The 21,829-nt window shown below is 43.5% G+C and overlaps 1 protein-coding gene across 1 annotated transcript; it reads left to right on the top strand.

The window, feature by feature from the left end:
• Positions 216-2,214, top strand: HELT (helt bHLH transcription factor). Its single transcript, XM_021074729.1, has 4 exons — positions 216-246; positions 369-769; positions 1,046-1,142; positions 1,554-2,214. The coding sequence occupies exons 1-4, from the start codon at positions 216-218 to the stop codon at positions 2,048-2,050; spliced, it is 1,026 nt and encodes a 341-aa protein (XP_020930388.1). The 3' UTR covers positions 2,051-2,214.

The following is a 21,829-nucleotide window of genomic DNA, read 5'->3' on the forward strand; positions in this document are numbered from 1 at the left end:
TCTTGAATGCATGCATCCCCCAAACGCAGCTCCCTTAATCCTATGGAATAATTCAACTCGTGAATGCACTTGGAGCCCTAGATGACCGCTTTATAAGACAGCCCCTGGTAGTTGGGAAGCTCCAGTCTACCTGGGACTCTCAAGAAGACACACGAGGCGAAAAGTGGACGGGTGCCTCACGCCACCGCCTCTCCTGAGGGCGCGTACTGACCAGGATGTCAGATAAGCTCAAGGAACGCAAAGTGAGTCAGCTAAGCCCAGATGGCTCTTGCGCCCTCTTGGTGGGGCTTCTGACTCCCCAAGCCCCCACCTGGCTGGACCGACGGCAATGACATGGTGACACGGGACTTCTAAAGAGCAATCCTGAGTGGTTTGGGAAGGGAATGAGGATGCAGAGAGGGGACTGACTCCTCAGTCAGGGAGGAGCCCACGCCTGGAGGCTGGTGGCCACCTCCCCACTGCTCTGGCACTGGGCAAGGTGGTGTGCTGCTCAGTGGAAGTGAAAGGGGAGAGCACCAGCGTGGGTGTGAGAAGGCAGTGCTCATGTGACCCAGTGTGGAGGGGCAGGGGCCTGGGGCGAGTCTGGGGCAGCGCTGGGGGCTGGGAGACGACTGTGCCAGCCACGCGTCAAAGCCATCCTAAATGTACAAATCTCTGTTCTCAGAGAACCCCCGTTTCGCACAAAGTGATAGAAAAGAGGAGGAGGGACCGGATTAATCGCTGTTTGAACGAGCTGGGCAAGACGGTGCCCATGGCCCTGGCCAAGCAGGTAACGTTGGCGGCCTAGAAAACGGTGCTGGCGCTGGGGATCCTCTGCTGCCACCCTCGGCACTGATGCCGGGGAGTCTAGACTCGGAGAGGACCTTCGCGTAGGCTTCCCTCCCGAGGGCCTGGCCTGAGCGCTGAGGGAGCCCCAGGCGGCCCTCCCGCAGATCCACCGCAGCTTCCGCTCGCTGGTCCTCTCGGAGTAAATCCGCGCACCCAGCCTGCCAGGGTTGGCCTGCACCCGCTGGGCCGCTACGAGGAGCTCTTCCTCCTTTTGCAGAGTTCCGGGAAACTGGAGAAGGCGGAGATTCTCGAGATGACCGTTCAGTACCTGAGAGCCCTGCACTCGGCAGATTTTCCCCGGGGAAGGGAAAAAGGTGGGCGCAGGTTGGGCAAAGGGGAACCTGAACAGGGATCTTGCGCTACAGAGATCTGGGGTGGAAACGAAGGGGCGTCCGCGTGAGATCTCCTCTGGATGCTGGGGGGTCGGGGGTAGCCCGAGGTCCCGTGAAAGCTAAGGGATGCTGGAGGACAGGTGTCTGGAGATGCAGGTTCCGCGGCCTCCTCTCAGGTGGGGAGGGGGTAGGGACAGACCCCGAAGGAAAATGAGGTCGCCAGCTTGCGTTTTTCCAGCCTCCAGGGTGAGAAGAGGAGAGGGCGGACCGCAAATAGGAACTCTGGTCAGCAAACTTGATGGGAGGTGCCTGGCAACCTTCTGGGGTTCCCGGTCGGGAAGGGTCCACTCACAGTTTTTTCCTTTCTACGGTGTTTTTTCGCCCATCCAGCAGAACTGCTAGCGGAGTTTGCCAACTACTTCCATTACGGCTACCACGAGTGCATGAAGAACCTGGTGCATTATCTTACCACGGTGGAGCGGATGGAGACCAAGGACACCAAGTACGCGCGCATCCTCGCCTTCTTGCAGTCCAAGGCTCGCTTGGGCGCCGAGCCCGCCTTCCAGCCGCTGGGTTCGCTCCCGGAGCCAGATTTCTCTTATCAGCTACACCCAGCAGGGCCCGAGTTCACGGGCCACAGCCCGGGTGAGGCGTCTGTGTTCCCGCAGGGCGCGGCCCCGGGGGCCTTTTCCTGGCCGCACAGCGCGTCCCGCAGCCCGGCTCTGCCCTACCTGCCCAGTGCGCCGGTGCCGCTCCCGAGCCCGGCGCAGCAACACAGCCCCTTCCTGGCGCCCGTGCAGGGCCTGGACCGGCATTACCTCAACCTGATCGGCCACGCCCACCCCAACGCCCTCAACCTGCACACGCCCCAGCACCCCCCGGTGCTCTGACGCTGCCTCGCCCGCAGATTTCTCTGCGCTTCGGGCGCTGCACAGGAGAAATACTGTATACTGTACAGTGTAAATATTGTGCCACCAAAAAAGCCGGGTGGGGGAAGGCCACAAGCGAATGTCTTCTGAAGGATCTCCCCTGGCAATAAACGTTTTCTGATAAAGCCCCAGAGATGGATTTCTTTTTACCTTTTGTTCTTGCAAAACCCATTCCCTCCGAGGTGTCTCAGGCGCTAGCTGGGCTGGAAGGGGCCAAGGTGACAGCCCTCAGTAGTTTGGATGGGGAAGGGGGCGGGTCCCTGCGGCGTCTGAGGAGGCGGGAAGGCAAAACGGAGGTGTCGCTTCCGGGCTGGATTCAAGGTGGCCCCTGGGCTTCAGACCCGCATCCGCCTTGAGCGCACCTTGGACATTTGCCTGGAAGAAGGGCAGACGCAAGGAATAAGACCCTTGGCTCTCAGAAAATACAAATCGAAGGACCCGCCCCAAGCGGGTTTTGGCGGACTTCCGCCAGCTCAGACCCGGGCGTGGTTCCCTAAACCGAGGCAAGGCCCGGGGACACGCGCGCACGATGCCTCTGCTGGTCTGGAGCTTGGGGAAACTCAGGCTATCCGGATGGTGAGGTTTACAGCCTCAGCCTGCCTTGTAAAAAAGTATGTAGAGGAGGTAACTTCTGAGTGCGGCTTAAAAACAAACATCAGAGGAAGTTTATCTTCAAATGACAACTACTTGGCGCCAGCGCGGGAATCCGGCGTTGCCTTTGGCGCACAGATCTGCTCAGCTTCCGGGGCGCTAGGCAACCTGGTGAGAGGCCGGCACCTACCTGGTTGGGATACTTGCTGTCTCAGAGGATTGTTCCCTCTGCCCACACCCGCCATCCGGCCACTGGTGGCGAGATGCTTGGGCTCTTGGGCCTAGTGAGAAAAGGCTTTCTTCTCCGACATTTCCTGCGGAAGAAGGATTTTAACCTTCTCGCTCCACCCAGAACACAGTGAGGAAAGTTGGGGGTCTAGGGAAGGCTTGGCTATAGATCTTTATGGGGCATGTAGTTTTCCATGACAGTGGGATCTGCTTCATACCCACAAAACAGCGAAACATTTAAAACAGCAAACAAATCAAATTATTCCAGGACCCAAAGAGAAAAATGAGCTTCACTGTTGTTTTATGTTAAATGGTAAAATGAACAAGGTATCCAACTCGTTAAATGTTGTGTTTGTGAGAGTTTAAAATTTTTCCTTCATTGTTTTATTTCTTCAGTCTTTTCTTTTTGTTTCCATTCCCTTTGATGCCCTGTAAATAAATAATTTGAAATCGTGTAGCAGATTTTCCTGTTTCCCCAGGCCATTTAGCTAAACCACGGTGATTTGTCAGCTCTCAGATTAGCTGGAGTACAATAAATTGACTTATTCCATTTCTGAGGACAGGGTTTAAGGAAGCTCTGACCTAGACTGTTTACTGAGGTCATGGAATAGGATGACCTGCAATTTATAAACCATCAAACTTGATTACACAGAGACAGGACCAAACACACACACACACACACACACACACACACACACACACACAAAACAACCAAAAAACTCACTTCATTATGCTGTCCATTAAGTGAAACTTCAATTTTAAATGTGTATGTTTTGGCGGTAGTGGTAATCTTACATGCACTACATGTCACTACAAAACATATTCATCTAAAAAATGTGAGATGCAAACAAGTATCTCCTGCCTTATGAACTGACAGAGTTGGAGCATGAAAGTCAGTGTAAGACCAGGAGGCCATTCCTGTAACAAACATACATTAAGCAATATGGGATGAAAACAAATTATGCAGCAATGGGAGAATGCATGGTGCCTATTATTGGAACACATGTCTTACACCCATTTTCATCAGCGCCGGATACAGAATATGAAGAAGGCCTTTCAGGCTTTTTTTCTCTGAGCATTAAGCCAATTTGAATTCCCTTTGGCAGTGAAGCATTAAAGATATAGTGTTACCCTGGAAATATAAATTATTAATATATTCAGCATTTTTGTCACTTCTCAACTGTTAACCAAATTAGACAAAACTTTCTTTTGCTAAGTAGATTTTCTCTTTGGGATTAGCTTTGGGAATGCACAGGGCCACCACAGTAAAAACTTTGGTCATTTACATATAATTTTGCAAACTTCCACTGGCCCATGACAGTCTTTGTACCTCAAATGTTGGTATTCTTGATTTTTTTTTTTTCCTTTCTCATTTAACTGTGGAGGATAAAACCCTGCTTTGGATTTACAATGACTTTAGGATAAAAGTCTCCCTTTCCTTTTTCTTCCTCCCCCTTTCTGTGTGTGTGTGTGTGTGTGTGTGTGTGTGTGTGTGTGTGTGTGTTGTGTCTTTTTCTGAAACCTTCATCCAAAGTTCCGATTCTCCAGGCTTGGCCAAAAGTCAAACTTTGCAAAAGATTAAAAATGTCACTAGAAAGTGGAATCGATTTAAATCAGATTGTGACTTTACTGTGCTCTCCCTGCACTTTCTCTGACAACACATTACTTCAGCCTTCAAACTCCCCACCTACTCCCCCCTCTGTCTGAGTCACTTATGCCCAATCCCTCCACTCTTTCTTTTAAGTAAGTTGTATAGTAATGGTTTCCAAGAGGGGCTCAACCAAACCCAGAAATAACAAAAAACAAAAAACAGTGGGTTTGGCTGGAGGTGATCCATTGTAATGCCTCTGAAAGGGGCAACCTCTTGTTTCTTGGGCTTCATCCTTGAGTGGGCAAGAATAAAAATAATCATCCCCATGAAATCAAAGGTTTTCTCCAGAGGCTTGAGGAACAAAGCTGATGGCTGGTGCTCTGGGTCAGTCCCGCAGCTCCACAGGGCTACAGCTAGGAGCTTCCAGGCCCTCCAGTTGCCCCAGCAAAAGGGCGGTAATACAGAGCTCACTTGTGCTTCCAAGCGTTATTGAACAAACAGCCCATGTACCAGTGGGGGCCCTGCAGTCTGGCCTGCTGGATATCAGGCAAAGAAGGTGAACAAGCAGCTATGCAAGTACCTACCTGACCCCACAAAAGCACAAGATTCCCAGGAACCTGGTGATGGGTGTCTGCATAGAAGAGCACACCAAGAAAAGGCAAGATGGGGCATGCAGTAGGGGGCACAAGAAATCTACATCATAGTACTGCATCTCTTGGATTCTACATCTCCCCTAGACCTCTTGTTTCTGGCCCTTAGTCCCCTCCCCACTTCAGCAGAGACAGAAAGTGTTTATACACCCACCCAGAAATCCCTACACACATCCTGAAAGTTGTCAGACAGAGCAACATCCCTGCCTTTGCCTAGAAATGTTACCTGTGGTCTAGCAGCAGAGACATGCTTCGCCTGCTTGGCTAAGGCAAGTTAACTCTTCTTGAAGACCCAGCTAAATCCAGGATTTGAATTCAGAACTAGCCTGGTAAGGGTTCTGCTCCTACCACGCAGTAAAGGCCCAAGACTAAGCTGAGTCAGATTCCACCCTCCTCTCTTCTGCACCATTAGTTGCTCAGATCACTTGGATTTGCCATCCAGCTCTGCTGCCTACAATTAGGGCAAATTGCTAAGCCTCTCTGCATCTGTTTCCTCATCTATAAAATAGAGATATTAAGTGTGTATATCCCTCATAGGGTTGCTAGGAGGGTGGCTGGCCCACCGTGAATGTTCAATAAATGTTAGCTATTATAGTAATTATCTATCCCTCCCACTCTTCTCCAAAAGAGTCAGATCCTTGAGACTACCTCAAAAAAATAAAATGTCAAGGCAAATCATGAAAAAAATCTTGAACCCCAGGGCTCTTTCTCAAACCCCAAATCTTGCTTAGAACAAAGCAGTAGTCTTCATTTAGAGCAAGTGGGGGCAGGGAGATGAAATGGGGGCTCCATCCAATGGTCAATTTGGGGGCTACAAGCTCTACTCTGAGTTGGGATCGGTAGTCAAAGCCCCCTAATAATGCTGGAATACAGAAATCTGGCCTTATGTTATTTTGTGACAGCTCTCATACCTTCATTCCTATATTTTCTAAGTACACATCCTAATGCCTGTTAACACACAAATCTTGACTGCTGTAGATTCTTTTTTTGGAACATGGAGTAAATAAATAAACTAATTCAATATTCCTCAAATGCAATTTCTCTGGCAGCTTTATGTTCTTCTCAGAACGTTTCCCCCATTTTTTCTCACTCAGGTCTTTCATTCCTCCTATTTATCACCTGTCTGCTCCACTCTGGGCTCCAGACTCACCCCCTGTTGCAGGTGAAAGCACTGCTTCGGAGTCCCAGCTACTGGTCCTAAGCCCTCACTCTCACTCGCTTGGCCTTCATTCTTCCTGCTCTCTGGCTTTCTGATTGCCTGGCTCCCAGTATGTGATTCTCCATGTATCCATGGCCTGGTGTGAGAATTACCTCTACATGTGTGTGTATGTATTCCACATGGACAGGTATTACAGGTATCTCAGCATCTCTCAGCAGCCCTTTCCTATTCTTCAGCCATCGCACTGGATGGTTTAAAGGTTAGAAGGTGGGCCCCGGCACACTCACCTCAGTGCCTTTCTCTTTGGGCATCAGGGTGTCCACAGGAAGCAAGCAAGCATTCCCTACTAAGCTGGTTGGAAGATTTCAAGCTCTTCCCCTGTTTGTGGTGGATAAGTTTAATTCTTTCCTTTTTTTTTTCTTTTTTTTTTTTAAGGCTGCACCCAAGGCATATGGAGGCTCACAGGCTAGGGAATCAGAGCTACAGCTGCTGGCCTGTACCACAGCCAAAACAACAACACTGGATCTTTAAGCCACTGAGCGAGGCCAGGGATCAAACCTTTGTCCTCATGGATGCTAGTCAGATTCATTTCGGCTGAGCCACTATGGGAACTCTGTGGGTAAGTTTAATTCTAAAGTGAAGTGCTGAAGCACACAGAAGTCACATCTCCAGTTAGTCACAAAATAGACATTTTTATCTCCACCTGACACCAACATCAACATTCTAAGTGATTCTGAGCACAGGCAGAAGTAATAAAAGATTTTTACTTATTGGATGGCCTAAGACTCTAGAACCTGGGCGTCTCTACGTGAGCAGCCAGGAAGGCGGATATACATACACACCTGTGTGCATCAAGCAGTGCAGGCACAGGCCTGACTGCACATGCGTGTGCACAGGGTGTCCACTGTGTATGCAAGTGTGCATGGAAAGATGGACTAGGGCCAGGGAAAAGAGCCACCCACTGAAGGAATGGCTAGGTTAAAACCTGAGGGACCTACCTATTTCTAGCTCACTGGGAAGATATGAGGCAATCATTATGAAGGTCTGAAATCTGTCCTAGTATAATCTCTAATAAACCCTCTATGTGGTGGGAAGAGCTACAGCAAAGCAGAAGAGAGGCAGTAGATGGTGTTATGCTGAATGGGGTTGGGAGATAACAGGAAAGTTACCCAAACCACAGGATGGGGATGGGAAATGGGCAGGAAGGAACTCCAGGTTGGGTGAGAAAGAGAGGGTGAGAGGAAAAAGAACCCCAAGGGAACTGGGACCCTGAGGACTTTTTGCAATTCCCACCTAGCCTCATTTATGAGGTTTAGCTCAAAAGCCAGAGTCAATAAAAACATATTAGTTAAACCTTTCCAAATATGATGAAATTTTCTCACCACAGTATTGCTAGGAACACTTTTGCAACATTTGATGAAACACAAGTAAGCCTCTCTATCATTGTTTTGCCATAGGCTATCAGTAGAGGTCTTCCACACAAAACACTTTCATTTCTACCCACAAAGAACAGAACTTTATTTTTTACATAAATATGATTTCTATTTTAAATTTATGTCAGACTATAAACCTGCAAGCCAGCACTGTTGTTCCTTCTAATGACAACCTAAAGTGTAATTAGTAGAGAAAAAAATTCTGTAAAGGGCAGCCATGGAGGGGATGTAAGCTTTAGGACTACAAGTTACAACCCATCTCTCTACTTTTCAGCTGTACTGTGTGGCACTTACGTGGCTCAGCCATAATCGCAACATGACTAGCCTAGCAATGTGGGGTGGAAGCCTGCGGGGGATGGGGAGGGAGGCAATTCTGGGCACTTGGAGAAGCTGTTTGGAAAAAGTCAAATTGCAGGGAGGGCTATTTGTAAATTTATATTCTGGCCATAAACCACAAGCAATACATCTGAAAGCATGATGAATCCCTGACTTCACAAATCCTTCTACTGTGATGTACAGTAACGAGGCAAATGTGCGCACAAGTGGACTTTATCTGAATTACATACCTCAGTTAAAAAAAAAAGACTGTGTGTATATGTGTGACTGGGTCACCTTGCTGCACAGTAGAAACTTGGCAGAACACTGTAAACCAGCTATAATGGAAAAAATAAAATCATTTAAAATTTAAAAAAAGATGAGAGCAGCATGTATACTGTCAAATTACAACTCAATAATTAACTATCATGGCCCTGAACCCTAGGCTGATGATGGCTCAAAAATATGTGGTGAGGGGGAGCCACAGGGGAAGGAATTTCACTGCTATATCATTCATTTCAAAGGGAAGAAGTTAAGCTAAGAATTTTGTAGAACACTATAAAAAAAGGAAAGATAATTTCTAAAGCTACTGAAAGCCTGGCACAAAGAGAACCTCCATCAGTCAGACAACACTTTCAAATCTTTTCTATTATGTGTTAAAGAAAGAGATACCAGGAGTTCCCATCGTGGAGCAGCAGAAATGAATCTGACTAGGATCCATGAGGTTGTGGGTTTGATCCCTGGCCTTGCTCAGTGGGTTAAGGATCCAGCGTTGCTGTGAGCTGTGGTGTAGGTCACAGATGCGGCTTGGATGTGGCATGGCTGTGGCTGTGGCGTGGGCCGGCAGCTGTAGCTCTGATTAGACACCTAGCCTGGGAACCTCCATGTGCCACAGGTGCAGCCCTAAGAAGCAAAAGAAAGAGAGAGAAGAGAGAAGGGGGTGGGGAGAGAGGAGAGAGAGAGAGAGACAGAGAGACAGAGAGATAGACAGACAGATAGACAGACCGACCGAAGGAACAACCGACCAACCAGGAAAGGTGGATATGCGGATATGTTTTGGAGGATTAGGGAGTTTAGGGAACAGTAATTTCCAAGAAGCATCAAATGACTTTCTATGAGGCCAAGAACCAAATGATGTGGGTACAGAGAATGTACGATGAGTTTATGTTGCACCTGATGGTGGCCTGGGGGCATCAGGTGTTCGCTATAGTTTGCAAGCTTCATCCAAAACAAATCTGAAGTCTATTTTTCCACATAACCCTTGGTCACACTTTGACAGGACATGATAAACCTCATTTTCATTAAGGAGGAAGCCATGGAGCTTAAGAACTGATCTGAATTCTGGGAAGGAAAGGCAGCCACTACTATCCACATCTAGCTTCTGAAAAGCCCCCTTTAGGCTCTTCCAGTCATCGTGGACTACCAGAGAGAAAGTTATTGGATAAATTCTTTCTCCTCCAATATATAAATATATCCAATATAAATGTTTCCTCCCCTTCTTACTTTTTTTTTTTTTTTTTTGGTCTTTTTGTCATTTCTAGGGCCATACCTGCAGCATATGGAAGTTCCCAGACTAGGGGTCTAATCAGAGCTTTAGCCACCGGCCTACACCACAGCCACAGCAATCCAGGATCTGAGCCACTCTGCAACCTACACCACGGCTCGTGGCAACGCCGGATCCTTGACCCACTGAGTGAGGCCAGGGATAGAACCCACAACCTCATGGTTCCCAGTCAGATTTGTTAACCACTGAGCCAAGCTAGGAACTCCATTAAAAGAGATCCCCTCCCTTTTTTTTTACGGCTGCACAGGCAGCACATGGAGGTTCTCAGGCTGGGGGGTCCAATTGGAGCTACAGCTACAGGCCTACACCACAGCAACATCAGATCCAAGTTGCAGCTGCAACCTACACCACAGCCCACGGCAACACTGGATCCTTAACCCACTGAGCAAGGCCAGGGATCAAACCTGCAACCTCATGGTTCCTAGTTGGATTCGTTTCTGCTGTGCCATGACAGGAACTTCTTTTTCTTTTTTTTTTTTCTTTTTTTAGGCCTCACCCTTAGCATATGGAGGTTCCCAGGCTAGGAGTTAAATCAGAGCTATAGCCACTAGCCTACACCACAGCTCACAGCAATGCCAGATCCTTAACCTGCCAGATCCTTAACCCACTGAGCAAGGCCAGGGATTGAACCTTCATCCTCAAGGATGCTAGTCAGATTCGTTTCCGCTGAGCCTCAACGGGAACTCTGACCTCCGCTTTTTTCTCTATCTACCCACCCACTTCCTGCTCTGATCACCAACTTTTTTTTTCTCTTGTAGGGTAGGATCCAGTTATCCTGAAGGTTCCTTTTGAGGCTCTTAATCTAGGCAAAACCATGCCAGGCCACAGAAGGGAAACCACTAAGGTCTTATTTCCAGATCTGTCCTCACCTCTGGAAAGACTGTCTCTCTCCCCTTGATTTACCACTATCCCGTGACCAATTTCTCACCCTCCTAACTCCACACCCAAACAGATATCACGTTTTATTGATTTTTACCTCCTATTTTTTAATCCATTCATTTCCCTCTCTCCTGCCACAGCTAGTCCTTTTCAATTTCCCACTAATCTCCCAGCCTCCATTTTTGCTTCCTCTTCTTCATTATCAGTATAGGGGCCAGAATGTTTTTCTAAACCACAAATATGAAATTTCCCTGTTTAGAATTATTCAGTGCCTGCCCTTACTTTCAGAATAAAGTCCAGGTTCCTTATTGGGCCTTCCCATTGTGCCCCCTGCAATTTCAGGGGCCTCATTACTTATCCTACCCCAAACTCAGCATCAGGCACACTGACTTCTTCCATTCCTCAGGGGTAGAGCTCTCTTTCACACCAGGCTATCATGAATGCTGTATTTCAGAGGCAAAAAAAAGTTCGGAATACCTTTTCCCTTACGTGACCGGTCAGCATACTCAGACCTGATGCCTATTCTCTAATGAAAAGCTGCCCTTCACCCTCAGGTGAAGGGAAGGGCATAGTAGCAGCAGGATGGTGCCCACTCATACAAATCTGTCTCTGAAATGGTTTCAGAAATTCTAGGTATGAAACACTGACAAAATTAGTTGACCCTTGAACAATATGGGTTGGAACTGCAAGGTCCATTTACACACAGATTTTTTTCAATAAATACCTCCTATAGTATGACATGATCTGCTGTTGGTTGATTCTGAGGATGCTAGCTGTAAAGTTGTATGTGGATTTTTTTTACTACATTGAGGGTCAGCACCCTTAATCTCTAAGTTGTTCAAGGATCAACTGTATATGAAATTTATGTTCTGGTCTGTTTTCCCTGTTTTATAATCAATAATATTACTTGAGGCATTAAATATTATCAAGAGGCACAGTGACTAAGAACATGAGCTCTGGAGCTAAGCTATTTGGGCTGAGTCCTGGTTCTGCCATTTTCTAGTTGTATGACCTTGAACATACAAATGAGCCTGTCCAAAGTCACATAACTATTGGGTGGCAGAGCTAGGATTTGGACTATATGTTTTTTCCTTCTATGCAACAGTTACCACAATCAGGAACATTTTTACCCTTTATTGGAAATACATAATCTAGATCATTAGGAATACTCTTCTGTGTAAAGTTGCAGTACTCTAGGACCTCGAAATGAGGTAGTTGGATGTTCCAATGTATGATCTCTAAAATTCAGGTTTAAAAAAGTAATGTAACTTCAAAAAAATTACAAAAGCAACATACACTCATTGTAGAAAAATGGAAACACACAACAAAGTATAAAGAGGATACAAATCACCTGTAAATCCCCCATGCGATGTAAGCATCACATTTTTGGCATGTTTCCTAAAATCTTTCTATGCACACACTAATTTTTAAATAAGTTTCAAAGAGCTGATACATATGGTACAAAATGTTAGAAGTACCAAAGGATACACAGTCAAAAGTATTCCTCCCACCTCTACCCCCAGCCACCCAGTGCCCTTCCTAGGAATCAAACACTACCACCAGCTTTTATGTATCCTTTAAAAGATAGTCCATGTACACACATTAACGGAGTCATTTTTTAAAAAAATTTTTAAATAGTACACTACTTTACGAATAAATACAAACACATACCTAGCTTTTCTTAACACTGGATCTGACTCAACTCACCTTCCATCTCCTTTAGTATCACATCTCCTTCCCAGCATTCCTCAGTCACACTCATTCAGGCTGTTGCCCAGGCCAGTCAAAATAACCTTAAAATCTGCCTTGCTGACAGATCCAGTGTGGGAGGGATCTGAGGTCATCTCTTAAATGCCTCACCTAAGAGAGATGAAGAATCAGAAACTACATGATGTTGTGTCTCTCTTCAGCATATGGAGTGTTCCTTCCGAGCGTTTATTACACTTTAATAACCGCTCACCTAATTTCTTCCCCCGTTAGACTGTATAACTGCTATCAGGATGTCACTTGCCTGTTATCTGTTTCCTCCATCCCTGGCACCTATAGGCCTTAACAGGTATTTGTCAAGGGAATGATAGGGGCTTTGCACAAGTGTAACAAGTACCACAGAGATCTGCCTGATAAGATTGGGAGCTAAGGAGATTGGGTACCAGGGAAAGTTTTCATCTTAAAGGGGAGGATGGAATTTTCTAGGTAAGGAAGGGAAGTGAGGAGGCTGGGATGGTGGTGGAATGCATTTCTAGAAGAAAGGAAAGAGCAAATGCTGCGCCCACCTCACTATATCCTACTGCTCTCTGTACAACATTCTTCCAGTAAATTAAGTCTTTCTAAGTAACTAAGGTCACTGGATCTAAATAACATGCCTATTCTGACTCCTTTCGGTTGTCTTCTAAAATATTTATAACTTCCTAAACTTGCCAAGCTCTCCCCTGACTCTGCATATGCTTTTTCCTTTCTTCTAGAAATGCATTCCTCCACCATCCCAGCCTCCTCACTGCCCCCCCTTTTGCTCTTTAGGGCCGAACTCGTGGCATATGGAGCTCCCCTGGCTAGGGGTCTACAATTGCCAGCTTATACCACAACCACAGCAACACAGGATCCGAGCCACATCTGCAACTTACACCACAGCTCACAGAAACACCAAATCCTTAACCCACTGATAAAGGCCAGGGATCGAACCCACAACCTCATGGTTCCTAGTCAGATTAATTAACCACTGAGCTACAGCAGGAACTCCCTCACATCCCTTCTTTACCTAGAAAATTCCATCCTCCCCTTTAAGATGAAAACTTTCCCTGGTACCTCATCTCCCTACCTCCCAATCTTATTAGGTACATCTGTTCCCGGCCTTGCCCACCCCTCCAACTTCACTGCCTCTGTTCTCCACACAGGTCTCTCCTGCCAACCACCCTGGTCTCCCCTCAGTTCCTCAGACACACTCAAGTTCTCAGCATGGGGCCTTCAAACATTCTTCCCCACTCCATTCTTCACTCTTTCATTGCCAGCTTTCAACAATGCCTTCCTGGACCAGCCTCACTTACACATGAAAATATCTGCTAGTAGAAGCCTGTTGCTTTTCTCCTTTCAAATTATTTTAAATTTGTGGTCGAATATGAAGTTTACCAATTCAGTTACTTTAAAGTGTACAGGTCTACGGCATTCAGCACATTAACGCTGCTGTGTAACTCTGCTGATCATCCATTCCTAGAACTTTTTCATTTCTCCCTTATTGAAACTCTGTACCCATTAAACAACACTTCCTCATCCTTGCCAGCAACCACCATATACTTTCTGTCTTTATGAATCTGACTATTCCAGCATCTCATAAGTAGAATTGGTCAACATTTGTCCTTTTGTATCTAGCTTACTTAACTTAGCATAATGTCTTCAAGATGCATTCATGTTGCGGCATGTTTCAGAATTTCCTTCCTTTCTAAGGTTGAATAGCATTCTATTATATGTATGCCATTTTGTTTCTCCACTCACCTAAGTTCCGTTACTTTCACTTTTTGGCTACTGTGAATAATGCTGCTATACACTTGGGTATACAAACATCTGCTCAAGTCCCTGCTTTCCCACAAGTGAACTGCTGGATCATCTGGTAATACTCTTTTTGTGAGGAATCACATACTATTTTCCACAGCAGCTACATCACTTCACATTTCCACCAACAATGCACAAGGATTCCATTCTCACCAATACTTGTGTTTTGTTTTTTGGGTTTTTTTTTTAAATAATCATCATCCTAATAGGTGTGAAGTAGTGTCTTGCTGTGGTTTTGATCTGCATTTCCCTAATGATCAGGGATGTTGGGCATCTTTTTCCTGTGCTTTTTAGCTATTTGTGTATCTTTGGAGAAATGTCTATTCAAGTTCCTTGTCCATTTTTAAACTGAATTGTTTGGTTTTTATGTTGCTGAGTTGTAGGAGTTCTTTATATATTCTAGCTGTCAACCTTTTATCAGATATATGATTTGCAAACGTTTTCCCCCACTCCTTGGGCTGTCTTTCCACTCTGTTGATGTGTCCTTTCAGATATAAAAGTTTCAGATTTGATGAAGTCCAATTTATCAATTTTATTCTTTTGTTGTCTGTGATTGATGTCGCGTCCAACAAATAATAGTTTTAAATTATACATCTGAATTTTTTTCATAAATGCCTACCCTAATAAACTATAAGTTACACAAAAGCAGAAACCTGTTTACCTATACTGGAAGTGGCAACTAGTAGGTGTTCCAATATACATATTTATAATCTAGTGAATGCATATCTTCTGATGTTTTTATATATTATTATGATTACATATATTATGATGTAGTATGGTACCCTATTACTTGTACAATCATGGAAAATATTAATAAATGTGATTACTGTGTGATATTAAATTATCTTTAACATAAAAACCCATACTAAATTAAGATACATAAATTTAAGTCAAACTACAAGTAACATTTCAAGGAGTATTGGGGAAAAAATTAAACAAGACAGAAACTATATCCATTGCTTATTATCAAAGCATATTTTATTTTTTCCAAACCATTACAGATCAAAACTGAAATTAGTAAAAACCCATCTTCCGGACTTTAGTCAGACCATTTCAGACTTTATATAACTTCATAATACATTTCCTCATTCTTTATTTGTGGTTTTTCAAAAGCAGTATAGATCTGCTTCTTAGATCAAAGGAGATGTACAGGCCCCTTGCACTAAGTTAAGTATTAGCACAGATAAAACAATAAAAGAATCTTCCTTTCTTTTATGATTTTGTAAACTTTCAGGAGAAAGCTAACAGGTATTAATCTGCCCTTTAGATCAAGCAAACTCACAAGGATTCTCTTTAATTATTTTACTTGTATGCTTCTTAGAATTAAAATTGAATGGGGTTAGTAGATGCAAATTATTACATTTGGAGTGGATAAGCAATGAGATCCTGCTGTATAGCACAGGGAACTATATCTAGTCACTTGTGATGGAACATGAGGGAGGGCAATGTGAGAAAAAGAATGTGTATATATATATATACATATGTATATATGTATGTATGTATATGCACATGTATGACTGGGTCACTTTTCTGTACAGCAGAAATTGACAGGACATTGTAAATAAACTATAATTGAAAAAACAAAAATCTTTAAAAAAATGAATCAATTTAAAACATTGAATGGGGCTTGTATTGTCAGCTGCAAAACAGCAGGGGGAGCTCATGAGGTTTTAAAGGAGGCCATTAACAGTCACCCTCCCTAGCCAAAAAAAAAAAACCCAAAAAACCCCTGAACAGTACCAAGAAGAAAAACCCAAACAAAGGGAAAAGAAAGCAAAAAATAATAATAAAATATCTTCGAATAAGAGGTGAAAAATAGCCAAAATCAATTGTATAATAAAGACTGATACAAACTAGCACTTAATCCAGACCTGCAAGTCCAAAGCTCAGATTCTCCTTACTTTCCCTACCACCCAATGTATCCCTGGGTGCCCAAGACCCCATCACTGCTCTAGACAGTTGTTATCAGGTAGCTGGCTTAAAACAAAGTTATCAGGTAGCTGGCTTAAAAACAACTGTGCTTAAATTCCTAAACATGTTTTTTAAATATTCAGTGAAATTCTCTTTGGGAAGCAGCTTAAACAGTGTTAAAAACTCAGCTATAAGCCATAAAATAGTGAAAGAAATATGAAATATTGTCCTTTTTCACTAGAAAGACTGAGGGGAACCAAAAGCTCTGTACTGAGTTCGTTTTGTTTTTTGTTTGGCTGTGCCCATGGCATGAAGAAGTTCCTGGGCCAGGGATCAAATCTGAGCCAGAGCCGTGACAACACTAAACCCTAAACTGCTAGGCCACCAGGGAACTACTACATACTGAGTTTTAGGCTCAGGAAAAGAAGTCACTCCCTGTGAGTAAGAGTGGTGTGACAAAAATGAACAGAAGAGTATTTCATATTTAGGAGAAATCACAAGTGACAGCATGGCTAAGGCCTGGGAGATAGGAATCAATGTTCGGCATTAGCAAGCCATGAATAGAAACTTCAAATTATAGTTATCGTGAGGAACCATAGAAGAACAACACAAAAAAGTCCCGTGGTGACACAAATTCACTTAGCAACATATATAAGGACTTAATAAAGTAGTAAATTCACAAGAAGGAACAACAGTCCTTACACTTACGAGTTCAATAAATCTCACACTTACCAGGAGGAGAATTCCCCATCACATGGTTCATTAACTGATAAAATATCTGTGAAAGATGGCCTCTGCCAGGCTCTTCTCATGTGCTAAAACTGCTGAGTATACCAACCACTAGTTGAATAACAAACCCAGTGGTTAACCGTCATTCATTTCCTCACTGCTGACCACCCTACACACAGGCAAGATGTCCATAGTGAGTGGTCCTCTATTGGTCAGGCAGGATTTTGTCACAAGGACATGCTTACTGTTTCTTATCACTATGGCAATAAGACTCAGAAAAGGGGCTGTAAGTTCAAATAAAGTTGCTGGCCTCTAGAAGGAGCTCAGGGTCTTTCCTCACTCACACTCCCTCTGTGTTCACAGTAGGGATGGGCCAGGACATTGTGCAACTCTGCCCCGAAAGGCCAAGGACGTTTTACTCTTCACTATGAGAGTGGATGAGATATTCCTTCTGTTGAGTTAAAAGGTCTTGATATAAGTTTTATCTAAATGAATCTCCAGTGGCTATGACAAATGTTCAGGTACTGGGGTATGACTAAGGTATGATATGAAAAATAAGAGTATCTAGGAAGTTCCCATCATGGCTCAGTGGAAACAAATCTGACTAGTGTCCATGAGGACGCATGTTTGATCCGTAGCATCACTCAGTGGGTTAAGGATCTGGCACTGCCATGAGCTGTGGTGCAGGCCAGAAGCTGTAGCTCCAATTCGACCCCTGGCCTGGGAACTTCCACATGCCACAGTAGAGCCCTAAAAAGACAAAAAAAAGAAAAAAAAAAAAGAAAAAAAAAGAAAAGAAAGGAAGAAGAAGGAGAAGAAAAGGAGAAAAATAAGAGTATCTTAATACTGCCTTAGACATCTGTTTTCAAGGGATTCTAATGGAGACATAAAGAAAGATGATGAAACAGAGCAAATAAACACATCTGAAAGGCATAAGATTCTAACCTAACTGCTAAAGCAGAGCTTGAGGGAGGTAGACTGAACTTGAAAATTTTCCTTTTACCAAATTTAATCAGTGTAAACAGCAGAACCAGACCAGGTTGTAAGAACAACCTGCTTTCCCCAGAGCATGAGTCTCTTCTTTCCCCTGACTTAAGCCTCAGATCCATATTCCAGTGCACAGAGCCAGAGCCCACGGGGCCATTTCCCAAGAACCAGAGAAAAAAGGGAAAGACAGTGAAGGAGTGTAAAAGAAGCTAGATCTCAGGACTGCTGTATACAGTGGGACACATTGGCACTGCGTAAAGGCACCGGGAAACTGGGATCCGTGGGGGCTCAAAACCAGCATGCACCTTAAGTGCTGTGTCCACCCAGGAGATGGGAGATACCTTTTAACTTCAAACACAGGTGATGTTAGGTTAGAAGTTCCTTTGGATAGACCTCTTCCCTCACTTCAATGAAACAGCCATCTACTTTATCAAGTATATATGTCTCAGAGATTCACTTCTCAATGCACTTAGAATAGTCCTCCCTAATAAGCCTTCATTGCAGATACAAGATCTTCACATGTTTCTTTTTTTTTTTGTCTTTTTGTCTTTTTGTCTTTTGTTGTTGTTGTTGTTGTTGTTGTTGTTGCTATTTCTTGGGCCGCTCCCGCGGCATATGGAGGTTCCCAGGCTAGGGGTTGAATCGGAGCTGTAGCCACCGGCCTACACCAGAGCCACAGCAACGCGGGATCCGAGCCGCCTCTGCAACCTACACCACAGCTCACGGCAACGCCGGATCCTTAACCCACTGAGCAAGGGCAGGGACCGAACCCGCAACCTCATGGTTCCTAGTCGGATTCGTTAACCACTGCGCCACGACGGGAACTCCATTTTTTTTTTTTTTTTGTCTTTTTGTCTTTTGTTGTTGTTGTTGTTGTTGTTGAACATGTTTCTTATTAGCATCTTTCAGTCCTAGTTCATTAACTTTTGTTCTGAGAATTTCCCACCTGCTTTTAGTCCTATTCTTAAATATATCTGAATGTTGTCTTTCATTATCAGACACAAGTTTAAGCTAGTCATCATAATTGCTTATATAATAGCTTTAAAGATTCTCAAGTTAATGATGTTCATCTCCTAGAAGCTAGTTTAATATCCATTTGTTGGTTTATGCCTGATTGTTTTGCTATTGGTTTATGCGTTCTGGCTAAGGAAGCAATCATGAAGTTAGGAGTAGTACAGGAGGGCTTTCCATAGTCTTAGGAGTTAGAACTTTTGGCATACTTTTCCATATGATGTAATGCTTGTATTTTTATAAATAGTAAAGGGTATTATTTTATAACATCATTACTTACTACCTATTTACTACTTGTCATTATTTAAATATGATCAATAACACATGAAAACGTGTAAAAGTACTACAAAAATTAATAAACAGAAACCTTGATTAAAGAGAGCCAGGAGGCCAAAAGCAGGAGCTCTCTTGCCCTAGGAGGATAGCAGAGCCCAAGAGGAAGATGACTTTTCTTGCCTGATAAGAGCTCAGCCAATGAAAGACTGTCCTAACTCAGCTGGTAAAAAGCCACTATACCTGGAACTCCCAGTTCCCGCAATGGACTCTCTGTTTACTGTAGCCCTCCCAGCTTCCTTTTCACCTCTAGAGTTCTCTTCTCTTTGCTGTGCGAGGACTAGCTCATGGCTTGCCCTGGTTACAAACCTGGAATCCTTTGCTGATTCCAAATAAACCCATTTTTGCTGCAGAAATAACTGGACCTCCATTTGTTTTAGGTCAACAGTACAAAGAGGAAAAATCCCAAATTTTGTCAAAATCAACTGTTGACCTTTTCAGGTACATTATTCACTCTGGTCTTTGTGTATATGTGTTTGTATATACATACATTTTACAATATAAATATATAATATTTTTTACAAAATTGGAATTATATTTTCATTCTAGCAGGTAAATTATGAAAACAAATGATGGAAGTAAAACTTCCCTTAAAAACCACAGTTATCTTTAGAGCCATCTTGGGACGGCTCAGAAAGAAATGAGATCAGGAAGGGAGACTAAAGAGGGCTTCAGCTGCATCCGTAAATTTTTTTCTGTGTTTTTTTTTCCCCAATGAATCGAATTTATTTATTTTTTTCATTGTTAAAGTTTTATTGAAGTATAGTTAATTTACAATATTGTGATAATTTCTGCTGTACAACAAAGTGATTCAGTTATACATATACACACATCCATTCTTTTTCAGATTCTTTTCCCATATAGGTTATCACAGAATAATTAAATAGAATTCCCTGCGCTCTACAGCAGGTCCCCATTGGCCAGTCATTCCATATACCATGTATGTATATACCAATCCCAAACCCCCAGTCCATCCCTCCCCTAACCTGTCCCCTTTCATAACCATAAGCTTGTTTTCAAAGTCTGTGAGTCTGTTTCTGTTGGGTAAAAAGTTCATTTGTATCCTTTTCTTAGATTTCATATATAAATGATATGATGTTTGTCTTTCACTGTCTAACTTCACTTAGTATGATAATCTCTAGGTCCTTCCACGTTGCTGCAAATGGCATTGTTTCATTCTTTTTATGGATGAATAACATTCCATTGTATATATATACCACATCTTCTTTATCCATTCCTCTGTTGATGGACATTTAGGTGTTTCCATGTCTTGCCTATTATAAATAGTGCTTCGATGAACATTGGGGTGGCTGTATCTTTTTGAATTATGGTTTTCTTCAGATAGATGCATAGGAGTGGGATTGCTGGATCATATGGTAGTTCTATTTTTAATTTTTGTGAGGAAACACCATACTATTTTTCATAATGGTTTGTCCCAATGTACATCCCAACAGTGTAAAAGGGTTCCCTTTTCTCCATACCCTCTCTAGCATGTATTGGGTTTTTTGGTGTGTTTTTTTTTTTTTAATTTTGTTGTTGTTGTTGTTGCTATTTCTTGGGCCGCTCCCGCAGCATATGGAGGTTCCCAGGCTAGGGGTCGAATTGGAGCTGTAGCCACCGGCCTACGCCAGAGCCACAGCAACGCGGGATCCGAGCCGCCTCTGCAACCTACACCACAGCTCATGGCAACGCCGGATCGTTAACCCACTGAGCAAGGGCAGGGACCGAACCCGCAACCTCATGGTTCCTAGTCAGATTCGTTAACCACTGCGCCACGACGGGAACTCCTGGCATGTATTGTTTATAGACTTTTTTGATGATGGCCATCCTGGCTGTGTAAGGTGGAACCTCATAGTAGTTTTGATTTGCATTTGTCTAATAATTAGCTATGTTGAGGAGCTTTTCATGTTTTTTGGCCATCCGTATATCTTCTTTGAAGAAATGTCTATTTAGATGCTCTGTCCATTTTTTGGTTGGGTTGTTTTTTTGGTATCGAGGTGTAGGAGTTGTCTGTATATTTTGGAGTCTCATCCTTTGTTAGTCACTTCATTTGCAAATATTTTCTCCCATCTGTGGGTTGTCTTTTTGTTTTGTTTATGGTTTCCTTTGCTATGCAAAAACTTAAAACTTTTAAGTTTAATTAAGCCCCATTTGTTTATTTTTGTTTTTATTTTCATTACATAAATTTTTTGAAGAAAAGAGCTGAAGCAAACATGGCAAAATGTTAACATCTGTCGAAAGTGAGTCGTAGGTAAATAAATGCTTGCTATATCACTCTATTTTTCGGTAAATCTGAAATGTTTTATAACTTTTAAAATAAGAAAAAGCTAGAACTGCTGTTAGGACTTAGCGTGTGACATGTTTGTAGCAGTTTTACCATTCCTGGGGGTTGGTCTCTGTTTGCTTCTTTCTGGGAATGTAGACTTCTAGTTTTTCACAATTTACTTTTCACAAAGTTCAGAAACATCCAATAGAGATTTCTCAACAAAGAGACTAACTATCCCCTCAAAAGAAAGGTACAATCACTTCAGAAACCCCTTCTCTGTCCTCAGTAATGTAACATTGTGATTGCCCCAGTGTTTCACAAAGTGCCCAGCATAGCTCTGGGAAAACAACGCACAATGAACACAAAGTGGTAATGCAAGCTTTTTGAAGTTAAGTTTCTTTGCCATTACCATCCCGGATGATGGATCTTTCAGAGGATAAAAGATTTTGTTTGTTTTCTTATTTTAACGGTTCAGAGATGGCACAGACTGATATAAATTCATGGCTTTTTGTTCCTGCCACCTGAAGATTTGCTTGAGCAGGAAGCAAAA

Source organism: Sus scrofa, chromosome 15 (assembly GCF_000003025.6).
Source record: "Sus scrofa isolate TJ Tabasco breed Duroc chromosome 15, Sscrofa11.1, whole genome shotgun sequence".
Lineage (NCBI taxonomy): Eukaryota > Metazoa > Chordata > Mammalia > Artiodactyla > Suidae > Sus > Sus scrofa.

Excerpts from the sequence above, each read along its gene's own strand:
- HELT (XM_021074729.1), top strand. The coding sequence starts at position 216 with ATGTCAGATAAGCTCAAGGAACGCAAAGTGA. Across the intron at positions 247-368 it reads GCTCAAGGAACGCAAAGTGA|TGGTTTGGGAAGGGAATGAG; the intron begins GTCAGCTAAGCC and ends AGCAATCCTGAG. Across the intron at positions 770-1,045 it reads CCATGGCCCTGGCCAAGCAG|AGTTCCGGGAAACTGGAGAA; the intron begins GTAACGTTGGCG and ends CTCCTTTTGCAG.